At 37.1% G+C, this 26,652-nt stretch overlaps 1 protein-coding gene across 1 annotated transcript; it reads right to left on the bottom strand.

The window, feature by feature from the left end:
• Window positions 1-54: 54 nt before the first annotated feature.
• LOC107038733 (fibulin-2) lies at window positions 55-26,652 on the bottom strand. The gene is made up of 15 exons (XM_015257988.1): window positions 26,455-26,652; window positions 24,407-24,718; window positions 22,515-22,787; window positions 20,980-21,261; window positions 20,712-20,798; window positions 15,366-15,616; window positions 14,852-14,932; window positions 14,528-14,608; window positions 14,211-14,351; window positions 13,879-13,959; window positions 10,144-10,819; window positions 6,954-7,264; window positions 4,304-4,694; window positions 1,876-2,686; window positions 55-578 (listed from the first exon to the last, which is right to left on the bottom strand). Exons 1-15 carry the CDS (start codon window positions 26,513-26,515, stop codon window positions 170-172), a joined length of 4,248 nt encoding a protein of 1,415 aa, XP_015113474.1. The 5' UTR covers window positions 26,516-26,652; the 3' UTR covers window positions 55-169.

Raw genomic sequence — 26,652 nt, 5'->3', positions numbered from 1 at the left:
GGGAATTTCAGACAAAAATTTTCAACAGCGTAGATTTTTTTATACCATTCGTTCATTTTATTCAATTCCTCAACAATTAATCTGCATTTGTTTCTTAAAATTATACATCATTTCTTTCCACAACTGGAAGAAAACTGGAGAATACTTGTGATTTCCTATTATAACACCCTCAAAATTCGAACTGCGTCACGTAAATAAAGAGTTTAGCAACAGCACTTCCAGCAAATGCTGTATCATGATATATTTCCATGCTGAGATCGAGTTCAATCTCTTGGGGTCCAGGAAGACTTCTCGTCAGAACGAGTACGGCTTGCGAGGGCGAGGGTCTTCTCAAGGCAAAACATGACTCAGTGGCTCGAGTGACTCCTGGAGGTGCTCGAGCGTCGACCAGGGCCATGCTGAATCGCACTATTGACCCAGGAAGGTGAGTTCCCCTCATTGTGAAGAGTTCCAATTGTCCAGTGCGGGGTATTGGCAGCATACTCACGAATGTTATGAAGTTGAAGGAGAAGTGGGAGGGTGATTGATAGCAGGAGATGTCGCCAGATGGGCAGTAGCGGGAGGCGCGTACACATCGGCTGGAAGAAGGAATTTATATATAAGTTCAGTTCTATTCATTGGATTTTCATTTATAACCCATCAAAATTTTCCATTTTCTACTATCTATAAGAATATTTTGAGTATTCTTTTTTTGCAATCCCTAGGTGCTCATAATAACGAATTAAAAAAAAAAAAGTTGAACAATTTGAATTTTCAAAATTATGTTACGTTTTATTTTTCTCGTATTCTTTTCATGAATTTTTGTCATCAAAACAAGTATTTTGAGCTGTCAAACAAGTTAGGTTTCGTCCTGGACCGATTTTATTTTAAATTTTTTCTTGTCGAAATTCCGCGAATTTGGTCAAAACACCCTGAGACGGCTTCGATTATGTATCGAAAAAATACGTAACATATAAGTATACATTTTAATTAATTTCATACTATTTATAATCAAAGTCAATCAACGCAATTTTGAGGTATTTCAATTGGGGCATTCCCATTTTGTCCTTCAATTATTTTTTTTGAATTGATGTGATTTCAACTCATGCTGGAGCCATATTTTACCTCAAATATAAGTCATTTTTACCAAAAAACACTCATAATTAGCCTCTACGTTTTCATGCTCCATTTTGCCCTCCCCTCCCCTATTATATTAATTTATTTGATTGTTTTCTTTCAAATTTTTCCTTGCGGTTAGATTAAATTAAATTTATTGGATTCTATTCCCATTATAGTATACAAATTGTGGGAACAGTTTTTCTGATTTTCAAATGAAGACATATTTATGTTAAATATTAAGGAGAGTATTGATACTTTTTTTGGGATGATGATCTATATACTTTTTACAATTACATTGTTGTTCAAAAATTTATTTATGCACTACATTTTTCATATAACTATTTCCGTCTTCTTCATTTTTTATTTTACCTCCTTCATCACGCATATTTTCAATTTTTCACTTGCCCTCGCTTTTGACAATGCCACGTATAATTGACCATGACTGAATACGTTACTTTTAAGATAAACACCTACTCTTTCTAATGTCTTTCTAATGTCTGTCCGTTGACATTTTTCAATGTCAAAATTTTGGAATTGATCATTTTTTTGATTGATATTTTTTTTTCCTTAAATCAAGACGTACAGATTTTCTTTTAAATGTCAATGGATATGAAAATTTTTCATCTCTTTAATCTCATTTCAATCGAACGGAATAAAAATGCGATTTTTCATGTTATGAAATTCCATTGAATTTCTATTGAATTCTTCAATACGCTTCAACTCTCAATTGCAAAAGAAACGCAGACTCAACAGAAATGAATCAGCCAAACGACTTACTTCTTCCTCTCCTGGTCCCGATGATACCCCTGAGGGCACTGAATCCTGTTGCACCTGTACCCGCCCCTGGTGTTCTGACACATGTCACTGGGATCCCTGCAGACCGCTCCAGCGGCGCACTCATCGATATCCTGGCACGTTCTCCCATCCTCCCCCAGTCTGTAGCCATCAGGACACCTGCAGGAATAGCTTCCCGGGGTGTTATCGCAGAAGCCCACGCACAGATTATTATCCTTGAACATCTGGCACTCATCGATATCGCTGCAGGAGCGATTGTCATTATTGAGACTGTACCCGGGTTTGCAGATGCACTTGTAGCTCCCCCAGACATTGATGCAGTCATGCTGGCAGATTCCCGAGACCCTTTGGCACTCGTTGATGTCCTCGCAGGCATTGCTCCCCTCGATCCTCGCGAAACCCGAGTCACAAATGCACTTGAAGGATCCAACAGTGTTTTCGCATTTTCCAGTGGCACCGCAGATGCTCCTGGCGTAGATGCTGCACTCGTCGATGTCAACGCAGTCTCTGTTGGCGGTGAGAGCGTGTCCTGGGGGGCAGGCACAGGCGTAACCACCTGGACGGTTCTCACAGGTCTGCCTGGGCTTGCACCTGTGAGTGCCTTCGGCGCATTCATCGACATCAACGCAATGGGAATTTGTTTTCGGGTCCAGGGTGAAGCCGGCACCGCAAATGACTCGCGAGACGCATCGGTAGGAGCCTATAGTGTTGACACATTGTTGGAGAGAGGACTGACTGCAGGGGTTCGACGGCCCAAGGGCGCATTCGTCGATGTCTATGCACTCTCCACTACCTGAGAAGCGGGGATTATTTTTTATTCGTTGGTTTTTTACGTTAGATGTGAATCGGCTGAATACAGTGACAGAAAAGAAATGTTTCTTCGCCCCGCGAGTTGAAAATGACGATAAATAAATAAATCTAGTGCCAACCATTAGAGAATGTCTTCAGGTCAAAATTTTAGGTAAAAATTGATTTAATTTTTTAACATTTCTTAATGTTGTTATGGCCAACGATAAATGAAGGCAACACAGGTTAATGAAATAGTTGGGGCGGTTTATCAACTACTAGGGGGCTACCCCCCTATATGACCCCCATATAATCCCAGCATCCTTATTCTGATCCTCGTGACCCTTAATCTGACCCTCACGTCTATCATTCTCACCCTTATTATAACCCCTCGTGATCCATATTTTGGAGTCTTAATTTCGAGTACCAAATTTTAATCACCAGATGTCGATTTGGATTTTATAATATAGAGAGGTAGAGACCCTTATTTTTACCCTTGTGACCCTTACTTTCTGACCCCCACGACCCTTATTTGGACCCTTAATCTGACTTTTGTGACCCTTAATCTAATCCTTATGATCCTTATTTAGATCCTTAATTTGACCCTTGTTACACTCATTTGAACCCTTAATGTGACCCATATGATCCTTAATCTTACCCTTGTAACCCTCATTCTGACCCGTATTATACCCCTCGTGACCCATATTTTGACCCGTCATTTCGGACCGTTAATTTTAGAGTCTTTATTTCGAGTACCGAATTTTCATCACCAGATGTCGATTTGGATTTTATAATATAAAGAGCTGGAGGCCCTTATTTTTACCCTTGTGACCCTTACTTTCTGATCCTCATGACCCTTATTTGGACATTTAATCTGATCTTTGTGACCTTTAACCTGATCTTTGCGATCCTCATTTAGATCCTTAATTTGACCCTTGTTACACTCATTTGGACCCTTAATGCGACCCATTTCACCCTTAATATGACCTTTGTGACCCTTATTTTAACCCTTAATTTGACCCTTGTTACACTCATTTGCACCCTCAATCTGACCATCGTAATCCTTATTCTGACCATCATGACCGTGATTCTGACCCTCGCGACCCTTACTTTGACCCTTGTGATCCTTATTCTGACCCTTATGACCATTGTTTTGAATCCCATGACCCTTATTTTGACCCTTGTCATCCTTAATTTTGGAGTCTTAATTTTCTCCTTCCCCTGTTTTAGTTGGAACCCGCTGAAGCCTTGCTCTCCTTTTATTAATTTTCTATCTCTGCCTTTAACTGCTTACTCTAAGAGATTTTTCCTATTGGCTATTTTATACTTTTTCTGTATATGTGCTCTGGCTCTGCCACCATAATTTTGTACAACGTAATGTACAGCAATAAACTTCAATCAATCAATTAAAGAGAATGAGTCAAATATCCATGGTACCCAAAAGACAGTCGTTACCCGATTTTTTTTTATATCCTTGGGAATATAAACAACTAAATAATAATTCGAAGGGGAATACGCAACATTTATCAAATTTTCGTTACTTTTTAAAGATTTTTATTTGGCCTCAGGGGGTGTCCCATCCCAGGCGTTCACCAACCGCTTTTATTCTGTATTCTATATTCACCTCCTTTGAAGAAACCTCTCGGGCAAGTTCTCTCGGGCTCATTCCTCGACCCGATTACTGGAGTCATCATCGTCGTGGTCGTTGGGGCGAGTGTTGTTGGGGGGCGTCGAGTTGTGGTCCTGGGGGGTGGGGGATTCTGTTGAGAGCCTCTCGGGTTCTTATTGCATCGGTAGGAACCTAAGGTGTTCCTGCAGTGGTAGCCCTCCCCGCAGTCGTGAGTACCCAGGACGCACTCATCGTCGTCCTCGCAGATTTCAGTCGCTGCGTTGAGAGTGTAGCCTGTACCGCAGGGGAGGAATCTCACGCAGTTGTAGCTTCCTAGGGTGTTGTCACATCTCTGGGTTGAGAGACAGTCGTTCGGAAGTTGACACTCGTTTATGTCGACGCAGGCCTAGGGGGAAAATCAAGGGACGTGGCGGTACTGAGAGTAGAGATGCGATGGCGTCATGTGACCGTCATTTACGGTCACATGACCGCCGGTCCGGTCACAACAAATTTTTCCATGACGGTCACAATTGGCCGAAAAACTGTGACGGTCATTTTGTATCTATATAGATGAAACACTTTTTTGTTCATCTATTTTTTTTTTAATTAACTAGAACTCTTGACTTTGTTTACTTACTTTAGTATCTAGAAGTCTTGACTTCGTTTATTTTGTTCCAAAGATGAAAAGTGTAATCATTCTCTCATGAGTATGCAATAGTATATTTCAGCACGTGTGGGGCAATTTCGTCTTTAACGTGTGTGGGGTTTACAGCATGAGCCGAAGGCGAGTGGTGTAACCACACACGTTAAGGACGAAATTTCCCCACAAGTACTGAACAAAATTTTATGTCACGAAGCCTGAAACCGGCTCAATTAGACACGAGACGCGAAGCGTCGAGTGTGTAATCCAGCCGGTTTCAGGCATGAGTGGCATAAAAATATATGTAAACACATGTTTCATAATTTTATAATTAAAAAAAGCTGTTGTTCAGTTGTACACATACATATCGAGTCTTCGATAAGAACCTTATAATAACCAATAATTGATAATCAATAATAAATTGAACGAATAAACGATGCCAATTATGTAGAAATTATATGACCGTCACAAAAAGCAATATATTTATGACGGTCATTTTGCACCTATATAGATGGTTTGGTAACGGAAGTTACTATTTTACTCTTTTGACGGTCAAAAATTCTTTGTGACGTTCAGAAAAAAATTTGTGACCGTCATTTGGCATTAGAAATTTCGGGACGTCACATGACCGTCACAAGATCGTCATTTTTTGGTCATATGACACAATCACAAAAATAACGGTCATTTCGCATCTGTAAGAGGCAGTTGAGTTGACTAATTATTACACGAAAGGGTGTCTGTGTTAACAAATTTTTGTGGAAATTTCCCCTACACTTTTTGGAAATTTTGAAGAATTTGATAGAAAAATCTAGCGAATTCGCTACACAATTTTATTGAATTTGTTATTCCCCAGATTTGGTCAATTGCGTTATTGTTGAGAATGTGGACGAGTCGTAGAAAAGTCGTAAACTCTTTGTAATCAGGCAGATGACACAGTAATTATAAGCAAGTAATAAATACTCATATTTAAGTGCCGAAAAACCATTGGTGGGATTTATCCCTTCAAGCCTAGAACCTACTATAATTATAAGTACCCCCCACACCGGGTATGACAAATTTCTATTGACAATCTATTAGTTTTTGGTCAATAGACGCCAATTGTTGTTGTTGAAATTTTCAATAGAAAATATTCTATAGAAAAAGTCAATAAAACTTGAATTTTCTATTTGTTTTTCTAGATGAAAAGAAAAGAAAAATTGAATGAAGAAAACTTGGAAAATTTGAGCCGAGGAAATTCTAGAGAAAATATGTCAATAGAATAAGTTGCAAATTCGAAAGATCGAATTGTATTGAGTTTTCTTTAGAATATTTTCTATTCGGTACGTTACTTTTTGGCGCTGATACAATTCGGCGTTGATTTATTTTGGCGCACATAGTAATTTTAGCGCATATGAAAAAATTTCTTTACCAATTGAATTCTACGAATTCGAAAAAAAATTGGACCCCCGTAAGGCAGGGCACCAATGTATCAGTAATAAACCTCAACAACTATGATATTATTTGGTGAATAAATTCAGCATAAAGTTTTACCTCAGTGCACGGACGAAAAAATTTAATAGAACCTTTCGAATTCATTAGACAATTCTATTGAATTTCTTGTGATCTGTTCTATTAGTTTTTGGACGATTCTATTAAAATGTTCAGTTGAAAATATTCAGTAGAAAAAGTCAATAGAATTCAATTTTTCGATATAACTTATCCTATTGAGATATTTTCTATAGAATTTGCTTGACTCAAATTTTCCAAGTCTTTTCGTTTGATTTTCTTGATGAGAAGAAAAGAAAAATAAAATAAAAAAAAATTAGAAAATTCGAGTCGACCAAATTCTATAGAAAATATATGAAAAGAGTAAGTTGTATAGAAAAATCGAATTCTGTTGACTTTTTCTATTGAATGTCTTCTATTGAACATGTTAATAGAATCAGCCAAAAGCTAATAGTAAGTTTAATAGAAATTCAATAGAATTTTCTAACGAATCCGATGGGTTTTTCTATGAAATTTTTTCGTGCGTGTGCAAATAATTACCTGAGTTAAATTATCTCGTCTGAATCCGGTCCGACAATTGCAAGTATAACTCCCAACGGTATTAACGCACTCCTCATTACTCGTGCAGACATCCTGGATCTCCTCGCACTCGTTGATGTCGACACACCCTCGATTCCTGACGAATCTCAGACCCGGCGAGCACTTCATGGGGCCGGAAGTGGGTAACGTCTCCTGACGAATCTGTCCATTCGTTATCGGAGCTGGTGCTTGAGCACAACTGTAACCCCCGGGTTGATTGTAGCATACCTCATGGCCACATATGTCCGTCTTCTCTCTACATTCATCGATATCTAAAAGAAACAATTCTCAATCATGAAGTCATTACGGACGCTTGAATGAATACAATTCAGTAGCCAAGTGTTAAAACGGTACAAGTCAATTTTGACTATCGACCGGTTTTCAATGAATATCTCGGAATCTGAGGGAGATAGCAAAATTTTTGTTATAATGTTGTTAGAAACGCGACTAAAATTCCAGAACATTCAACTCTAGTACCATCGGGAACCTCCGGTTGAGCGGTCAGACGATCGTGAAAACCCCCAAATTTAGGGCCAGTACTAGAAGTCTCGGTTAGGGTAACTGTGGTTTAAAAAAAGAGACAGTAGGGGAGAGTGGGGTAAAATGGACACTTTAGACTTTGTTTTTAATTACTCATAGCTCAGAAACAAATTTATCAATTCAGCTCAGTTTAGGCTCATCACAAAGGGGAAGAATCGTTCTTTATAATGAAGTAAAAATTATTAAATTTTATCAACATTTCAACCCGTCATCGTCATTTTAAAAAAAGTCAAAAGTGTCCATTTTACCCCAACCTCTCCTAGATAGGCAAACCCGCAAGAGTGAGAGAAAACTTAATCCCCAGTTACCTTATCCGAGACTTCTAGTACTAGCCCTTAGTCTTACATCGCACCTCACCGAGTACAGTACACGGAGAGAAATATTCAATAAAAATTACGTATCTTTTCCGGAATTCCAGAGCGAAATGTGGTTGTAGGAAATTTTACGGAACTGTCACGGAATTTTTCCAGAACGTTCCGTAATTGTTATCTGAATCTCCAGTGAAAAATTACGATACCGTCACTTAAATTCTCTGAGTCCATTCCGTAATCGGTGAGTGAATTGAAGTTCCGTAATTTTTACTGAATATTTCTCTCCGTGTAGCAATTTGAACCTCACCTAGCTCACTAGTAACCAAGTACATCACCAGTATTTGTAAGATCAACGTGTTGTTCAGTACATCACCTCAGTTTTACCAGTCTGAATTCAACTATTATCAGTGATTCAACTTTATTAAAATTGCAGACAATCAGCAGTGATTTTAAGACACTCAACAGGGAAATTTAATACCAAAGAGTGTACAAAGAAGTTATTTAATTACGTGGTTCGATCCCACAAATAAATAGTGATATTTTTGTAATCAGTATCGCAATTAATTTTTCAGCATCTCCCTCCACATTTTGCTCCCACATCCACCCTAAACCTATTTCCTCACTAAACAAATGTTTTTCATAGAGCCGATTGAGAGTTACAACAAATGTAATTACGAAAATTTCCCTATCTCCCTTAGATTTAGAAATATTCCTCAAAAACTCAACTGGCAGATAAGTCGACTTAAATCGTTTTACCACTTCACTACTGAATTGATCGTAACAATCACCGGAACATGAAAACATCAAACGACGAAACACATTCGGCAAGCATTAACAACAAAATCAGATGAATTTCAATCTGAACACGAAGCAATTGCATTTGTTTATTTTACCCGTTTAATCTATTATAAAAATTTGATGGATTTGTAGGAATTTAAGGACTACTCCGTTAACGATTTTAAGGGCCCAGACATTTCATATAAAATCGCTAACTATATGGAAAATTTCAACAGAATAAACCCATTGGTTGAAAATGCTCAAATAAATAACAAACAAAAATGTAAGAAATGTTAACAGAAAAATTGGTTTTTTCGAGGAGTTCTATTTGAATTCCATTTTAAACCCGTGTGTATTATCTTTCGAACGTGATCTTGGTTGTTTTTTTTTATAATCTGAAAGGTTCTCCAATTGTCATTCACTTTTACATAGCCTGGGAGAAGCCATGTGACCGTTACTTTATGCGTTATTAGTCTTTTTTCTTTCTCTCTCTACCAATTCCATTGGTAATAAGCTTCCGAATGGATCTGTAGGAATGGTCCTACGATAAATGTGGGCATCTACATGAAAAGGGCCCACTTTGTCGGTTTGGAGTTACGTACATTCCGATAATCTTAGTAAATTCCTCACATTTTGAGCCAAAAATTAACACGATAGTATGAAAAATGACGTCGGTATAGAAGATCAAAAAATCAGTTTAACATTGGTTTAAATGGAAGGTGTGAACACAAAAACGTGAATATCTCGCAAAATAAATGCGACAAAGTGGGCCCTTTTCACGTGGACGTACACAAATGTTCCCCTGAAAATCGTTCTTGGAAAATTGTTCCCCATATTTTCCATTTCCACATCGATTCCCGTTTTTATCCTCATTTCATCAAATATTACATAATATAAAGTATAAAAGAACATACATTTTTATTATATGAATTTTTAAGTCATTCTAGGGATTTATTCTCGATCTGTGTGAAGATGGATTCGTGTGTGAATGCGCCTCCGTTCACAGATCGCCTGAACGTTGAAGACGTTGAAAAAAAAACAATGCTTCCATTCGGAAGTAAAAACTGAAATAAACTCAATAGGGAGGACATTGCAAATTAATAATCTGTATCTATTGGTTTCTATTGGTTGTTTGATATGGTCATTTGGTACAGTAGCCAATGGCTGTCAGATTGTTAACTGCCATGATAAATGATCCATTTACAATTTCTTAGTCTTTATTATAATAAAAACGCTTTTTGAAAATATTCAGTTTTTTTCCTGTTTTTTTAAATTGTACAATAATAATTTTCTTTGGGGGGACTTCTGCGTGACATAAATCCTATGGAAATCGTGATATATTTTAGATTGTGAGGATGGAAAAATAATGGAGATAACGTTCCATCAAAGATACAACGTTATAAAGTAAAATTTCACTTTACGAACAGGTGATAAAAAATGAGATTAGTTTTTGCGTGGGTTTCACGAAAAATGTATCCGTAAAGTCCGCAAATACCAACTTAATGGAGTGTCCCAAGACCTACCGTGACATTGTCTTCTCATAACATCATACCGATACCCAGGAGGACAAGCAGGTCTGCTCCTCTGAGGGCTGACGACTTCAGCCGGTCGTTCACACCTGAAGGACCCCTTCAGGTTGACGCACCTCTCCTGCAGCCGATGATCGCAGGGGGAGCCCGCGGGATTCCTGCACTCATCGACATCCTCGCAGCCTCTGGTGACCAACGAGTACTTGTACCCATCCTCGCACTCAGGGAGACGAGTGATGCAGTCGAAGCCACCGGGCCTATTCACGCAGTACTGGTGATACTCCAGTCGACAATTGTGGAGATGATCCAGGCACTCGTCTACGTCAACGCAGGACCTGTCGAGGCCTCTGCGATACCCTGGGGCACATGGGGGCACTGGGAGACAGACGAAGGAGCCGTTTGTGTTGTGGCAGGAGTGGGTCGGCTGGGAGCAGTTGTGGCGCCCTAGGAGGCACTCGTCCACGTCCTGACAGGTCTTCGAGGTCCTGTCGAAGTACCAGCCTGCGTTGCAGAGGAGGCGGCAGTCGTAGCCCCCGAGACGATTGGAACAGCGCTCGTGCTCCTGACAGCCTGGACCCTCCGAGCACTCGTCGATGTCGGCGCATTTGAAACCGTTGAAACGGTAACCGGGGGGGCAGGGTCTCCTCAGGGTCCCCGATGGCCGTTGCACCTGCGGTTATGAAAGGTCATTCGAATGGCCTGTGTCAGGTGATTCAGAATATATGAGGTATTCCATGCCGAATGAGTAAACGACTGACCCTCACCCGCCTGAAAATTGATGGCGATTTTTTCTACGATTGGGGGGCTTGAAAAACTAGTTCTTAAATTTTTTCAGATTTTTTCGACAGCCCAGTTCGGAGATATGATTTTAATTTTATCCGGTTTTTTTCATTAACTCGAATTCTACTCATCCGATTTAACTTTATTAGAGGTCAAAATTTTCAATTTTTCATCACCTATAAGAATATTCTTAGCAAAGATTTTTCTTAATTTTTAGATGCTCCAAATAACGAATTTTCAAAAAAAAAAGTTGAAAAAGTTGAATTTTGCAAATTACGTCACGATTGATTTTTTTCATATTTTTTCCATTAATTCTTATGATCAAACCGAGTATTTTGAGCCGTCATAAATGTTGGGTTTCGTCCGGAATTTTATTTTCAATTTTTTCTCTTCGAAATTCCGCAAATTTGGTGAAAACATTCCAAAATGACTTTGATGATGTATCGAAAAAATATGTAATATATAGGTATACATTTAAATTGACTTCATACTGTTTATAATCAAAGTCAATCAACGCGCTTTTGGGGTATTTCGAGCGAATTCGCGGAGTTTCGAAAAGAAAAAATTAAAAATAAAATATATTCGGGACGAAACTCAACATGTATGACGGCTCAAAATACTCTGTTTTATTATAAAAATTACTGGAAATTTTTTTTTTTAAATCGAGCGTGACGTAATCAGCAAAGTTCAACTTTTTCAACTTTTTTTTCGAAAATTTATTTTGAGCATTTAGAGATTGGAAAAAAAATTTTACTAAAATTATTCTTATAGGTGGTAAAAAATGGAAAATTTTAACCCTTAATAAATCGGAATCGAACGAATAGAACTCGAGTTATTGAATAAAAACCGATAAAATTAAAAAAAATCATATCTCCGAACTGGGCTCCCGAAAAAATCTGAAAAAATTTGATAGTTTTTCAAGCGCCCTAATCGTAGAAAAAATCGCTATCAATTTTCAAGAGGGTGAGGGTTAGCCGTTCACTCATTTGGCATGGAAAACCTCATATGAAAATAAGTTGTTGAGGTTAGAACTCAATTGTCAATTATTTGTAATTATTATTATCGAATTACTAAGAAAACTTGCAATATACAATGTGATATGAATTGGAAACAATATGGCCAAAACAGTGATGAAATCTTTAGTACAATTGAAACATTCAACGCTCTGTTGGTCGCGCAAACGTTACGAACGCCGTTGATCGCGCCGCACCAGCATAAATCGACATAATGATAAATTTGAAAGATCTCGGAAAAATCTGAAAAAAATCAAGAGTGATCGAGATCGTATACTTGAAAAAGTCCCGTGAGATTTTTTATGTTCAGTCTTACCGTTGATTATACAGTAGAGGCTTCGTATAAGATACCTTAGGGACAGTAGAAGAGTGGAATTCGGGGAACCCCTGTGCCCCCACTACGCGCGGCCATAGACCATAGAGAGGAGAAAAATAGGGATCGGCGGGTTTCAAATAAGATACCTCGCTTGTTGCGCCCGAATTCAATGAAATTTTCATTTTTACTGAATGAATATCGATAATTAATCAATTTATATGTGTTTAATGTTTTGAATTTGTATCGCTCGCGTCCCCTTTTCTCTCTCAACATAACCCCGCGTGATAGAATGGCAGCTGATTTTGGGGGATTGTTGGTGAACTCGAGAATAATCACAGACGAAAAATTACGATTTATCGATGGGAAAAGTGAAAAAAAAATCGATGTATATTTCCATTACTTGAAAAAAGTGGTGGGAACCCCCCCCCCCAAGATCATTAGACCCTCATGATCACTTCGTTCGTCCCTCCCGTTTGACCCTTAACACCGTTTGATCCTTATACACTGAGAAAAAAAGATTTCAAGAAATAAAAATTCTATGGTTGATCCAAATCGTTCATCGATTGAATAGTCGCAAAATAAAATGCTATTGTAAGACACAAATATCGATTTAATTTTAATGTTTTCGATTGAAAAAGAATGAGATCAATTATCTAAACTTTTTTTTTGTTACTATCTACTTTTCAGTACATACAAATCAATGTCTGTATTATCAGATATCTTCTTCGAATAAAGCATGTAATTATCCAATTTATCAGCGTCACGATATCCCGCAAAAGAATATCTGTTCGATTGAAAGCAGAATTCATAGATGCAATAACATATTCATTTGGTCTATGAGGAACATGTTGTTGGACACTCATTGATGCGAGACTTTCGCGGTGAGTACTTTCTTGTTTACGACAAACGCAATTCTTCATCATTTGAACTGATTATTTTTCCATTGCAATTGTGAAAAAAAAATTATTTGCGCCAAATCCGAAGCGTTTGAACTAAACCAAAATTGAATTGTATGAAATCGATTTTGTCGCAAAAACAAGTATTTTCTAAATTCGATAGAATAAACAAAATATACTATACTATAACAAAATCGATTTCATACAATCCAATTTTGGTTTAGTTCAAATCGATATTTGTGTCTTACAATAGCATTTTCATTTGCGACTATTCAATCGATGAACGATTTGGATCAATCATAGAATTTCTATTTCTTAGAAATTGTTTTTCTCAGTGTAACTACTGTCTTCCCGTTGAAAAATGACCGGGACCATAGGTGTCTTAGAAGAAGCCCACGGTACATAAACATTCGGGAGCTTGAGGTACCTCATAGAGAGGTACCTTATACGAAGCCTCTACGGTATATTCAAGCTCAAAGTTGCCATGTTTTTCTGAAAATTAACGTTACAAACGGTACACGGCCCGGAGTTTCGAAACAAAAATTTTAAAATCCAACTACTTATGGTATTTTTGGCGGATCTGTCCATTGATAGGGCTTCTAGACACTGCAAAATGAGATTTCAAATTTTTTCAAATTTTTCGGAGGCTTTACTGCAGTGTAATTTAAAGAATGGGAAAAAAGTGCGTAAAAGTAAAATTGGAATAAACAGTTTAATCACACACCTCAGGAGTTGGCGATTGCTTCTGCAGGAGGAGAAGAGAACTGTCTTTCTTTGAAATCCCTTCGTTCTCAGATCGAAGCTTCTGTGAGAGAAAAAGAGAATTCTCTTTAATCATATATCATTCTTATTCTTTAATTTGTATGAAATCATGAAGAAGAACACTTGCAACATAAAATGTGGTATAAATTGAAAATATTTTGATCAAAATAATGATGAAATCTTGTCGACAATAGAAACATTTAATCGATAAGAGACTTATTGAATATTAAATTCACTAATTCATTCATTGATTTCCGTTCTATTAAAATGAGAATAAACAGTTTCATCACACACCTCAAGAGTTGGAGATGCCTTCTGCGGGAGGGGAAGAGGACTCTCTTCCTTTGACATTCCTTCGTTCATAGAATGAAGCTTCTGCGAGAAGAAAAGAGGATTCTCTTTCGTTGAAATTTCTTCATTCTCAGATCGTAGCTTCTGTGGGAGAAGAAGCGGATTCTCTTTACTCATAATTATCGATATCATAAAACAATGCTAAAATTGACTAGAATTGGAACATTTAATAAATTAGTGACTTATAGAATATCAACTTCACTGATTCATTAATCCATACTCGTTCGATTAAAATTGCAATGAATAATTCAATTACACACCTCAGTAGTTTGAGATTTCTTCGGGAGGAGGGGAAGTGCATTCTCTGCCTTTGGAATTCTTTCATTCTCAGATCGCAGCTTCTGTGGAAGGAGAAGAGCATTTTCTTTTCCTCATAATACGCATTCATATTCTTTTATTCAAATCGAAGCACCAACAAGATTTGCAATGTGAAATGTGATATAAATTGAAAATATTTTAGCCGTAACAATGATGAAATCTAGATTAGAATCAAGACATTCAATAGGTCACAGACTTATAAAATATTAACTTCACTAATTCATACTCGTTCGATTAAAATTGCAATAAATAATTCCAATACACACCTCAGAAGTTTGAGATTTCTTCGGGAGGAGGGCGAATGTATTCTCTTTCTTTGAAATTCCTTCATTCTCAGATCGCAGCTTCTGCGGAAGGAGAAGAGCATTCTCTTTTTATTCGTATCGAATTACCAACAAGATTTGCAATATGAAATGTGATATAAATTGGAAATATTTTAGCCAAAACAATGATGAAATCTAGATTAGAATTAAAACATTCAGTACATCAGAGACTTATTCAATATTAACTTCACTGATTCATTCATTCACGGATGAAACAAATTTTATAGAAAAACCTGGCGAATTCGCTAGACCATTCTATTGGATTTCTATTTTAAACTGTAAGAACTATACAAACTTCCTATTAGTTTTTCGCCGATTCTATTGAAATGTTCAATAGAAAATGTTCTGCAGAAAAGGGCAATAGAATTCGATTTATCTGTACAACTTATTCTATTGAGATAACGAATTCGCTAGGTTTTTGTACATGCAAATTGCAATAAACGGTTCCATGACGCACCTCAGAAGTTTGATATTGCTTCTGCGGGAGAAGAGGACTCTCTTTCATTGAACTTCCTCCGTTCTCAGGATTTGAGATTTCATTGGCGTTGATGTTCTCCACGTCGTCATCGTCGTCTGGACGGGGCGTCTCTTGTTTAACGCATTTGTACCCCCCGGCACCATTGACACATGTCGGCTTGTCGCTGGGGCATACGAACTTGCCGTTCGCACACTCATCTATGTCTTTGAGGGAATCAGGGGGATTAGTTGCTGGAGATGATTTGGGAGACGGGATACTCACATGCGGGGCGGTCCAAGTTCCGTCATGCCACGTGCACCTGTTAGTTTTCGGAATTTATGAGGTGTTATGCGGAGTTTTTTAGAGAAAAAAAATTTGTTTTCAGGGGCATGTTATTGCTTTTTAGGAACATGTTGATTTGCAGGAATTTATAACCAATTATACCGGACACTGACTAGAATGAGCCTGATCATCAGAGATTTTTATCACTGAAATTTGATGAACAAAAATTATCAAATTTTTTTTATTTGAATTTGATTTGGTAATAGCTTCCCAGAAATAAGAAATGGGTCTGTAAAATTCACTGACGTTACTGTGAGAATTGGAGATGGATCCCTGAAAATCAATTATTGACGATGGCTCTGAAAATTAGTAATAGTGTCGCTGGAAATTAGTGATAATGTCACTGAAATTTGGTGAACACGTACGAAAAAATTTCATAGAAAACACTAGCGAATTCGCAAACAATGAACAATTCCATTGGATTTATATTCAAATTAGGTTTTATCAACCATTATTAACTCATTCCTCAATTTAAGAGCACTCGCTTGGATAGTAAAAGGTCATGGGCTTCGATGCCCGCTTCAATTGTTTTCATTTTATATACGTCTTTTCAATCTTTCAAAAGAATTGGATTTATATTGAACCTTTCATTAGTTTTTGGCCGATTCTAATGAACAGTTCAATAGTGAATATTGTATAGAAAAAGTTAATCGAATTCAATTTTTCTATACAACTCTTTCTATTCAAACATTTTCTGTAGAATTTCCTCGGCTCAAATTTTCCACGTTTTTTTCTTTAATTTTCTTCTTTTTCTTCTAATCGTTTTGGTTACATCCTCTCACTATAGTAGAGGCAAGCACCTCTTTTTCTTCGTGAAAAGCCAAAAAAAAAATAGAATGAAAAAACCCTCGAAAATTTGAGCAGATGAAATTCTATAAAAATATCTCAATAGAATAAGTTGTATAGAAAAATCGAATTATGTTGACTTTTTCTGTAGAATATTTTCTATTAAACATTTCAATAGAATTCAATAGAGGACAAAAACTAAAAGAAAGTTCAATAAAAATCCACTAGAAGTGTCTAGTGAATTCGCTGAATTTTTCTATTAAATTTTTTTATCCGTGAAAAGATCACTGAAGTTCAAAATTTTGCAGATGCTGAATTTTCCAATCACGAATCCCCACTAATTGGAGATAAATTCCTAAAAATCAGTGACATGTCCCTGAAAATCAATGGAAGTGCCCCAGAAAATCAAAACTTTTTCGTCTCTGTGTTGGTGGGGTTGAGTGGGAGTGAATTACCGATGCAGATTCCCAGGTTGCGGCTGAAGGTGAAGCCCTTGTGGCATTGGATGTCGCACTCGTAGGCGCCTTCTGTGTTCCGGCAGGATTCTACTTCCGGGAGGCAACCGTGAAGACCTTCAGCGCATTCGTCGACGTCTGGGGAGGTTTGATAATATTTTTTTTATTGGGAATGCGATGAATATCAGAATGTGACACTGGGCGAATTACTAGTTAATTCGAATTAAGGCCCAGACCTTTCAAACGTTATCTCAATGTTGCTTTTCATCTTTCGTCATCTGAAATTGTCAATTCAGTCCTGCATCACGCAGAAGTTTTGAAAAATTACGAATGAATAATAAAAAAAAAGTAGAAGAAATTCTTAATTTTTTCAAAGAGCATTTTTAATTTATATTCAGAATAAATTGAATAACAAGAAATTGAAAAAAGTATCTGATTTACGGTGACAAATGGCGGTCTGTCACCCAATATCGTGCAGGGGGAAGACTGATTTCGTAAATCTTTTCCCACACTGCACAGAGACATTTATTACGGTAAAGGCTCTTTGAAAAAAGTTGTAATATTTTGGAGAATTTTTTGAAAATTGAGATACGTAGCTGTCACTTGCCATGAGGAGTTAGTGTTTCGTTATCCACCATGGAAAATGACAGCTAATAGATAAGTTGCCACAGCGAATCAGATATTTGTAATTTCCACTTTTTTCAACTCACTCTGAATCTCAATTAAAAACGCTCTTTGAAAAAGTTCAGAATTTTTTCTAATTTTTTTTACCATTCTCTCATGATTTTTGGGAATTTCTACATGATGTACCACTCAATTAATAATTTTGGTTTACAAAAGATAAAGAAAATACAGATAACATTCGAAAGACAGTACACCCGGGCCTTAAAATTACTATTTGAAATATTCGTGGCTAATTATTATTTTTGTTTTATCATCCATCATAAATGAAATTGTATTTAAATAATTCGATTATTTTTGGCTGAAGCCCCTCAGGCGATGGCCTATAGTAAGATAATAATTTTTTTCGTGTATTTTTCTTGCAATAAATTTCGCTAAAAATTGAAATTAATTAATTCAATTAGGGAAATACTAATATTAATATATAAATATTAATATTAATTGGATTAATATTAAATATGAAATATTAAATATTAATTCGATTTGGAATGATCGGTCGACTTCCGTCACCCGAAGGCTTTCAAAACGTGACGGCATCTCGTATCCCTGATTAGAATCCGTTTTATGAAATTTACCTTTACATATTTTCTCAACAGTTTCGAATTTGAACCCAGCAGGACACGATTTTGAAGTAGATAATTCGTGACAGGTAAAACTCCCTTGAGTATTCACACAAAAATGAGTCTCACTGGGGCATGATATCGTCTCGGGATCGGAGCACTCATCAATATCTGAAATACTCGGTAAATAGAACATTCAAGTACTCGAATTGATTACACCACCGGTTTTCAGTAAGAAGTTGATACGATTCAAGATAATTCGGATGTTACATGTACTTTTTTGTTGAATAAATGATGAAATATGAAAACAGAATGAACAATATTTGATGCGTACGTTTTTATTGGAAGAAATCATGAAAAATCGAGGAGTTGTTACGCCACAATGCTTTATGTAGCTTATGATTTCTTCATTATTCAACAAAATAAAAAATACGGTTTTTATTTTAAGAACTCAAAATACTTAGTTCCAGAACCAGAGTGCCTTGATGTATTCTGATTTTTGTCCTCGTATCATGAGTACTACATTTCAGAAAAAATTAGCGAGAACTAGAGCTTTGTTTCTGATTCTCAAAGAAATTCCACTGGAATCCAATACTTTTTGTCTCTGGACTTCAATACTGCATGTTACAAAAATTCATAGAAAAATCTAACGAAATTGCTAGAAAGTTCAATGGAATTCTCTATTAGTTTTCGACCAATTCTATTGGAAAATTCGGCAGTTTACATGAAAATATTCTGTAGAAAAAATCACTGGAATTCCTATAAAAAATGTCTCAATAGTAAAAATCATGAATAAAAAATTCCACTAATTTTTCAATATAATAGTTTCCATTGGACATTTTCTAAAAGAAAAATCAGTAGTGAAGTGGTCAATCGGTTTAAGTCGACTTAGCTCCCATCTGAGTTTTCGTTGAATAACTCGGAATGTAAGAAAGATAGCGAAATTTGTGTAAGATATTTTTCATTAGTCTTCACTTTTGTTTACAAAAAAGATTTGTTTGAAACGCAGCTAAAATCTCCATATTGTTCACGGTCGACTACCTCGGCCATCTCCGAAAATCTCCGTGACCCTTCGGGTCACGGTCAGTGTGGCACCCGGTAGCGAAAAACGAAAAGTAATATCCATTCGTATTTCAACGAGTTCACATCAACTAAGTAGGGTAAGCTACCCAGTAGATGGACACTGCCCTATAAATGGACGAGCTGCTTTTGGATAGGAAATTACGCAAAAAAATACTGAAATGTGAATTGTTGCTTTGAATTTTCACTAACTGTTGTGATTCTTAACCCCTGAATGACGATTTCTTTTAAATCAATTTTTTTTTCAATTGCTAAAAAACAAACGTCCATCTACTGGGCGGTTTTCTTAGGCGTCCATCTACTGGGCAGTTTACCCTAGTAGTCTCTCAACTAGTCCACAAGTATTAAGTAGAACTCAACGAGTAATTCAACGTGTAGTAATTCACCGAATAGTTATTAACGAGTATTAATCGACATTATTAAGAGATCATATCGAGCAGTCGTTTAGTTGTGTTTCAGTATCGTCACGATAATGACATAGTCGATTCAGTCAAATAGCATTCAAAATTTAATACCTTTGTTCAGTACATCACCTCTTTTGATTAAATTCAGTTTAAATTCAGTGATTCACCAAATTAACTTGCAAAGACAATTATCAGTGAAATTAGACTATCACCAGTGAACTTACATGTATATTACCAAAGACGTGTACATAATTTTCCGACTAACGTGGTTCGATCCGACAAATAAAGTGTGATTTTTAAATCCGGCTCATCAGTAATTTTCCCAACATCTCCCTCCACATTTTCATTCCACATCCACCCTAAACCTAGTCATTCTCCAAACAAGATTTTTAGGAAAATTTTGCCAACTCCTTTAGAATTCGAGATATTCCTCGAGAACTGATGCTAGAATGGAATTGACTTGAGGTACTTCCGCAGTAAGTATACTTGGTGAAAATTTCGAAATGGTATAAAGACGCAATATTTGGATCATATGTTGTTGACCACATTAAAAAGATATTCCCAAAATTTCAAGTCCCTGGTCCACCCCATTTTTGAGATATGCATCGCCAAACATTCAATTTTTGTGTTTTTTCCATTTTTGACGATGTATATCTCGAAAATGGGGTGGACAAGGTACTTGAAATTTTGGGAATGGTTTTTGAATGTGCTCAACAACATATGCACATTCATGTGCTCAACAACATATGATCCAAATATTGCGTCTTTATACCATTTCGAAATTTTCACCAAGTATACTTGCTGCCGAAGTTCCTTAAACCGTTTGACCACTTCACTACTGAAAAATCCAACAAAAACAGTAGATTTTCACTTTTCCAGTAGCAGTACTTTTGCCTCTCAGAGTACCACGGAGTACTGAAATCCAGAAATAAGAAGTATGCTGATACTGGAAACCCAAAACTTTTTTTTCGCTAAGCGCCATCACACCGCACATGCTAATACTTCGTATTTTGATGAATAATGGGTTTATCTGATTACCTCCGCATGTGTGAATCTCTTGATCCCACTGGTAACCAGGTGGGCACGTCTGCTGTCCATCCTCGTGTTCCTCATAATCCTCCGGTCCTATTATTAGGAGAGTATTTCAACAAATGCATGAGCCTCCCCCCACATTTCCGAGCTAAACAACCCTCGTGATACCCACCGATATCTCGCTATCATAAACTGAACGAATTAGCACAGCAAAGCATTCCGGACATTGCACAGAGGACAATTGAGACACAATTCTGAGAGATTGATTACGTACCATTGCAGACATTGGTGGATGGATTGTAGCGGTAGCCTAGGGGACAGCGCAACGAAGCCTCCGTTGGTGAGGATCCATCCGTCGCCGTGGATGAGGTCGACTCGGTGGGCATCGCCGACGAGGAAGAGGAGGATTCGGTGATTGGTCCATCCGTGCGACACGTTTTTTCGTCTTCGAGTAAGACGTACCCTTTGGGACACGCGCAACTATAAGACCCTGGGGTTGGCACGCAAATGTGGGAGCAGAGGAGACCTTTGAACATCTTACACAAGTCGTCTGGAACTGGAGGAATCATTAATTATTCACTCATGTTTTGAGTTTGATCCCATCAATTATTTCAAATGAAGTTGATAACTGTCATGTATAAAAAATTGCAGTTCAGTCACCGTACAAGATACTTTCGTACAAGCACGTATGAAGAAATCGTACACTGAGAGAAAAACGTCAAAGTTCTCAAACAAGTCTTACTTGTGCCAAGAAAATAGTTTTGTGAAAATGATCAAAAAAGGATTTTTTTGCGCCAAACATGCGGAGAGTGCGCCGGAATGGAAAATTTTTGTCGCAAAACTAGATTTAGTAGTTTAAAAAAAAATTTCATTCTCTGTACACGCAAGAAATGTCATTTCTAGCACTACTCCTTCGTTATTCGATACTCCCATACGTATTTTGCTCCCAAAAAATCTTTGTTTTATGCGAAACAAGGGATAGTAGTTTCTCGTTTCGGCTGTCTAATAATCACAGACAAGAAATGAAGCCTTAAATTAAACAATAATAATGATATGATAGCAATCTTGTAACTTAGGGATGAAATATTTGTTGATAAATTTTCCTGTATATGAGATATTTTCATCCTGAAAAGGCACTGTCTGGTGTGAATTATCCGCCTCTTGAGCCAAATATTTCGTTGCTGTCGAAAGTAGAACAATTATTCATGTTTGAGACTCTCAAATCCGAACCAAACGAATTCTTTTTTGGGAATTTTCAACTAGCGATTTTGTTGACCCAAACAAGACTTGTTTGACAACGTGTTTGTTTTTCTCTCAGTATAAATGAATTTTCTATACGATTTCTATAGGTTTGATCCTATACGATCCACTGCCACACATATAGAAACATTTCATATGGAGTTGCGACGTCTCTCTACGTTTTTCTCTGGAGCGTTTAGACATCTTTCGTATGAAAACAAAAATTTATGTAAAAATTCATGTATAGAAATAACTCGTATAGAAAATTTCTATACAATTTTTTCATACGTGAGTACCTGCGGTATCTTGTACAAAGATCAGACGAAAACAAAATTACGGTCATTTTCACATCCCTACACTCAACCCTTAGGCCCCTCTAGCTTTACACCATACTATCATATCCCAAAATGGAGAAAATCACAGAAAATCTTTCTCGCAACTACCTAGTGAAACTTAAAAAAATGTAAAAAAATTACATTCTCCCTCATCAATATTCGATATTCAATATTTTAAAGAAAATGAAACTTGGAGAATTGACTTGACTACTGAATTGATATCCGAACTATTTACCAGGTGTTGATACATTCCCGTCACTCGTAGAAGACGAAGTCAACTCTTGCGTAGACGAGCCTTCGCTGGAATCCGTTGAATCGGTGGAGACACTCGAAGGAGTGGTTACTGTCATGTTCGTAGTACTTCCAGAAGATACACTGTGATCATCATTCGTCGTTGATGATGAGGCGGTTGCCTCGTCACAGCACTCTAAAAAGGCCGAGTCCCAGGGTTTGCCGAAGCGAAAGGCTTTGAACGCGCAATTTTGCCCCAAAGAGCCACTCAGAATTCCTAAAAAAAACATCGGTAAACAAAACTAACGACAACAATAACATTTCATTGTTGCAAAATGAGTGGTCAAGTGATGGAAAAGAATGAAGCGATTTCACTCTGTTTTTACACATAAACAATTGAATGGAAAACCTAAACCTGAACATGACCCACATCAATATGATCCCCATATGACCCCCATGATATCATATGCTTATTTCTGACCCTTGAGACCCTTCATCGAACCCTCGTGACTCTCATTTTAATTCTCATTATCCCCCTCGTGACCCTTATTTTGACCCTTAATTGCGTGTGCCAAATTTTCATGGCCAGAAGTTGATTGGGATTTTTATATTGTAAAAAAGATATGCAGAGACCCTTTTTTTGACCCGTGAGATCCTTATTTTCTGACCCTTGTGACCATTACTTGGATCCTTAATCTGACCTTCATTATACCCCTCGTGACCCTTGTTTCGACTCTGGTGACTTTTAGTCTCTAACCCTTGGTTTTTTACCAGCACGACCCTTATTTGGACCCTTGTGACCCTTAATCTGAAACTTGTGACCTTTAATCTGATCCATTAACCCTTATTCGGACCCTTAATCTGACTCTCGTGAGCCTTAATCTGATCCTTGTGACTATTATTTTTACCTTTAATTTTATTCTTGTGACCCTTAATATGACCCTCGTGACTACTATTCTGAACCTCGTGATTCTTATTTTGCCCTTGTGACCCTTAATCTGACTCTCGAGACTTTATTCTGTCCGTTATGACCTTTATTCTGATCGTCATGTCCCTTATTTGGACCCTCATGACCCTTATTCAAAACCTCATGACCCTTATTCTGACCCTTGTGACCTTGATTTTTGGAGTCTTAATTTCGAACCCAAAATTTTCATCACTAGTCGATTTAGATTTTTATAATAGAGAGACCTTCATATGTCTCGTGACCCTTAATATGACCCTCGTGACTATTATTCTGACGCTCGAGACTTTATTCTGTCCTTTATGACCTTTATTCTGATCGTCATGATATTTATTTTGACCCTTGTGACCTTGATTTTTAGAGTCTCAACTTCGAGTACCAAATTTTCGTCACTAGAAGTCGACTTGGATTTTTATAATATAGAGAGCCTTAATATGCCTCGTGACCCTTAATATGACCCTTGTGACCCTTATCCTGCCCTTGTGACCCTTAATATGACCCTCGCGACCCTTATCCTGCCCTTGTGACCCTTAATTTGACCCTCGAGACTTTGTTCTATCCCTTATGACCTTTATTCTGATCGTCATGACTCTGATAATCCTTACTCAAACCCTCATGACCCTTATTTTGACCCTTGTGACCCTTATCCTGCCCTTGTGACCCTTAATATGACCCTCGTGACCCTTATCCTGCCCTTGTGACCCTTAATTTGACCCTCGAGACTTTGTTCTATCCCTTATGACCTTTATTCTGATCGTCATGACTCTGATAATCCTTACTCAAACCCTCATGACCCTTATTTTGACCCTTGTGACCTTGATTTTTGGAGTCTCAATTTCGAGTACCAGATTTTCATCACTAGAAGTCGACTTAGATTTTTATAATATAGAGATATATGTTCGTGCGTGCATAATCAACGAATCTCGTCATACCGAGTTTGCAGCCTTCACAGCAATCCTGTTCGTACCCATCAGTCCGTCCACTCCCAGATCCCCTAGCCTTGGAGCTCTCAGTACAACTGAGACCTTTTCTCGCCTTGTTCATTCCCTTCTCACAATTCTTCCGATGGTTCTCCCTTATACAACAGATATCAACAGTCTCAAGGCACATCGCCTGCTCAACCGCGGGAACCCCCGAAACCGGCCCTGCAAATTTCTCGCATCTGAGTCCCTCCGATGCCCAATCTGTTCCCAAACCGCAGCACTTCTCAAACTGCTGCTCCATCCGCGTGTCTGCTGCATCTCCTTTTCATAATGTATCAACAATCGTGAAAGATTATTTCTTCTAAGTGTTTATCGCGATTGTTATTACTAGAAAGAAATAGTTATCACATGTCTACAGAAGTATCGTTGATTATTTCGTGATAAGAGCAGACGATTTGATCTATATCACCTAGCCTGCACTCGCAATCTGGAGCAAGGTTTTGTCTTTGACACCTTGTCACAAGATTATGAAGTTGTCAACAACAATGTAATAAATTATTCGCGAAATTCCGAGAATTAGTGGGGAAGATTTCGTGACATTCTAGATTTCAATGCCATTTTTTTCTGCGAAACACATTGGAATGGAAATATTTCATTATTTTATATTTAATATTTCATTATTTATTTATTATGAAGTTTTTTTTATTGAAATTGCACTGTTTTTACATGTTTCTACGTAAAATCACGTGAATATAAATAAATTATCGAAGGAATAAGTCAGGACGGGGGAAAAAGAAAAAAATTGTTTCAGATTTCGGTGTAAAATTGTGTTGCAAACTCTTACGGATTTTCGAAGCTATTCATTTAAGAATTCTTGGCGTCAGACATGATCTATGACACATTTGATTTGGAAATTTTCATTTAAATCATATCGTTTCCATACGAGAATCGACTGAATAAAAAAAATCTACCGAATGAATCACTCACAGAGAGATTTTGGTTGAAAAATATCTTTGAAATAATTAATATCATAAGAACTTTGATTGTAAATTCAATTTAATTATAGAAAAGAATGTCACAACAATCGCGCTGTTCTTCTTGACCCGTGACATATTATTCGGAAATCACGCATGAAACAATTTACTAGAAAAGCCTAGAGCTTTGTCTAAAAAATTCTATTGAATTTCTATTGGAACTCTGTAAGAATTCTCTTGAAGTTCCGTTAGAATTCTATTAAAAAATTCTATTTGTTTTTCACGCCATTTTTACAGAAGATTATGCAACTTTACCGAGTCATTTTATTAAGAGATATTTAATTTTAAAAAGTCAATAGATTTTAATTTCTCAAGAGAAATTCTTAGCGTAAAGTGTCCAAGTTTTTTCTGCTGTATTTTTATTTGTTTCTCATAATAAAATCAAAGAAAAAAAAATGGAAAAATCACACCCAAGAAGTCTTACACAAAAAATCCCAACAGAATAAGTTATACAGAAAAATCAACATCCATACATATTTTTCCATTAAAAAATATGTTTAAAAACGCGGGAAGACGTTGGATCATTTTTTAATAGAATTGACGCAAAAATCAAATAGAATTCCAATACAATTCTTATAGACACGTATGAAAAAATGCTATAGGATTTCCCGCAGGATTTCCTATAGAATTTCCTATCAGAGTTATGGCCCTAATCCTGACCTCGATTTTGTGTGTTACTTTCTATAGAAAACCCTATAGCGAATTCTATAGGAAATCCTATAGGAAATCCCACCAGAGAAATCCTATAGGGAATATTCGAATTCTCCATAGGATTTCCTATAGGAAATCCTACAGGATTTTTTCATACGTGGAGTTCCAATAGAAATTCAATATAAATTCTTAGAGAGAGCGCTAGGTTTTTCTATTAAATTTTTTCGTAGGTAAGTACATGATCCCCTGGAATCGACTTATTCGATTTTCCTAATTCCCAGCTAAACTAAACAATGACATAGTGATACACCTGCAAACAACTGTCATCTCCAGAGATGATGAAAAATTAATTGATCAAATTGATAAATGTACCTCGTAGATGAATGCAACCGACGACGAAGTAAACGACGAAGCCGAATGATTTAGTCCCCATGATGTTAAGAACTAAAAACTCTCGTATCAGATATAACACCAGAATATCATGAAATGCATCAATGAATTCACAATTTGTCAGGAAGTCCCCCTGAAACCGGAGTTACAGTTTCTCCGAAGCACACGTGCTACTGGCAG

The sequence above is a fragment of the Diachasma alloeum genome, unplaced genomic scaffold, assembly GCF_001412515.2.
Source record: "Diachasma alloeum isolate Michigan unplaced genomic scaffold, Dall2.0 Dall_scaffold_00288, whole genome shotgun sequence".
NCBI classification, from domain to species: domain Eukaryota; kingdom Metazoa; phylum Arthropoda; class Insecta; order Hymenoptera; family Braconidae; genus Diachasma; species Diachasma alloeum.
This window is presented reverse-complemented; position numbering and strand designations above follow the sequence as displayed.

Bases quoted from the DNA above. Each gene is read 5' to 3' on its own strand.
- LOC107038733 (XM_015257988.1), bottom strand. From the start codon at position 26,515: ATGGGGACTAAATCATTCGGCTTCGTCGTTTACTTCGTCGTCGGTTGC. The intron at 22,788-24,406 runs GTATGACGAGAT...TGTTTTTTTTAG, and splicing joins CTGTGAAGGCTGCAAACTCG to GAATTCTGAGTGGCTCTTTG. The intron at 4,695-6,953 runs GTAATTATTTGC...TTTTCCCCCTAG, and splicing joins GACGAGATAATTTAACTCAG to GCCTGCGTCGACATAAACGA.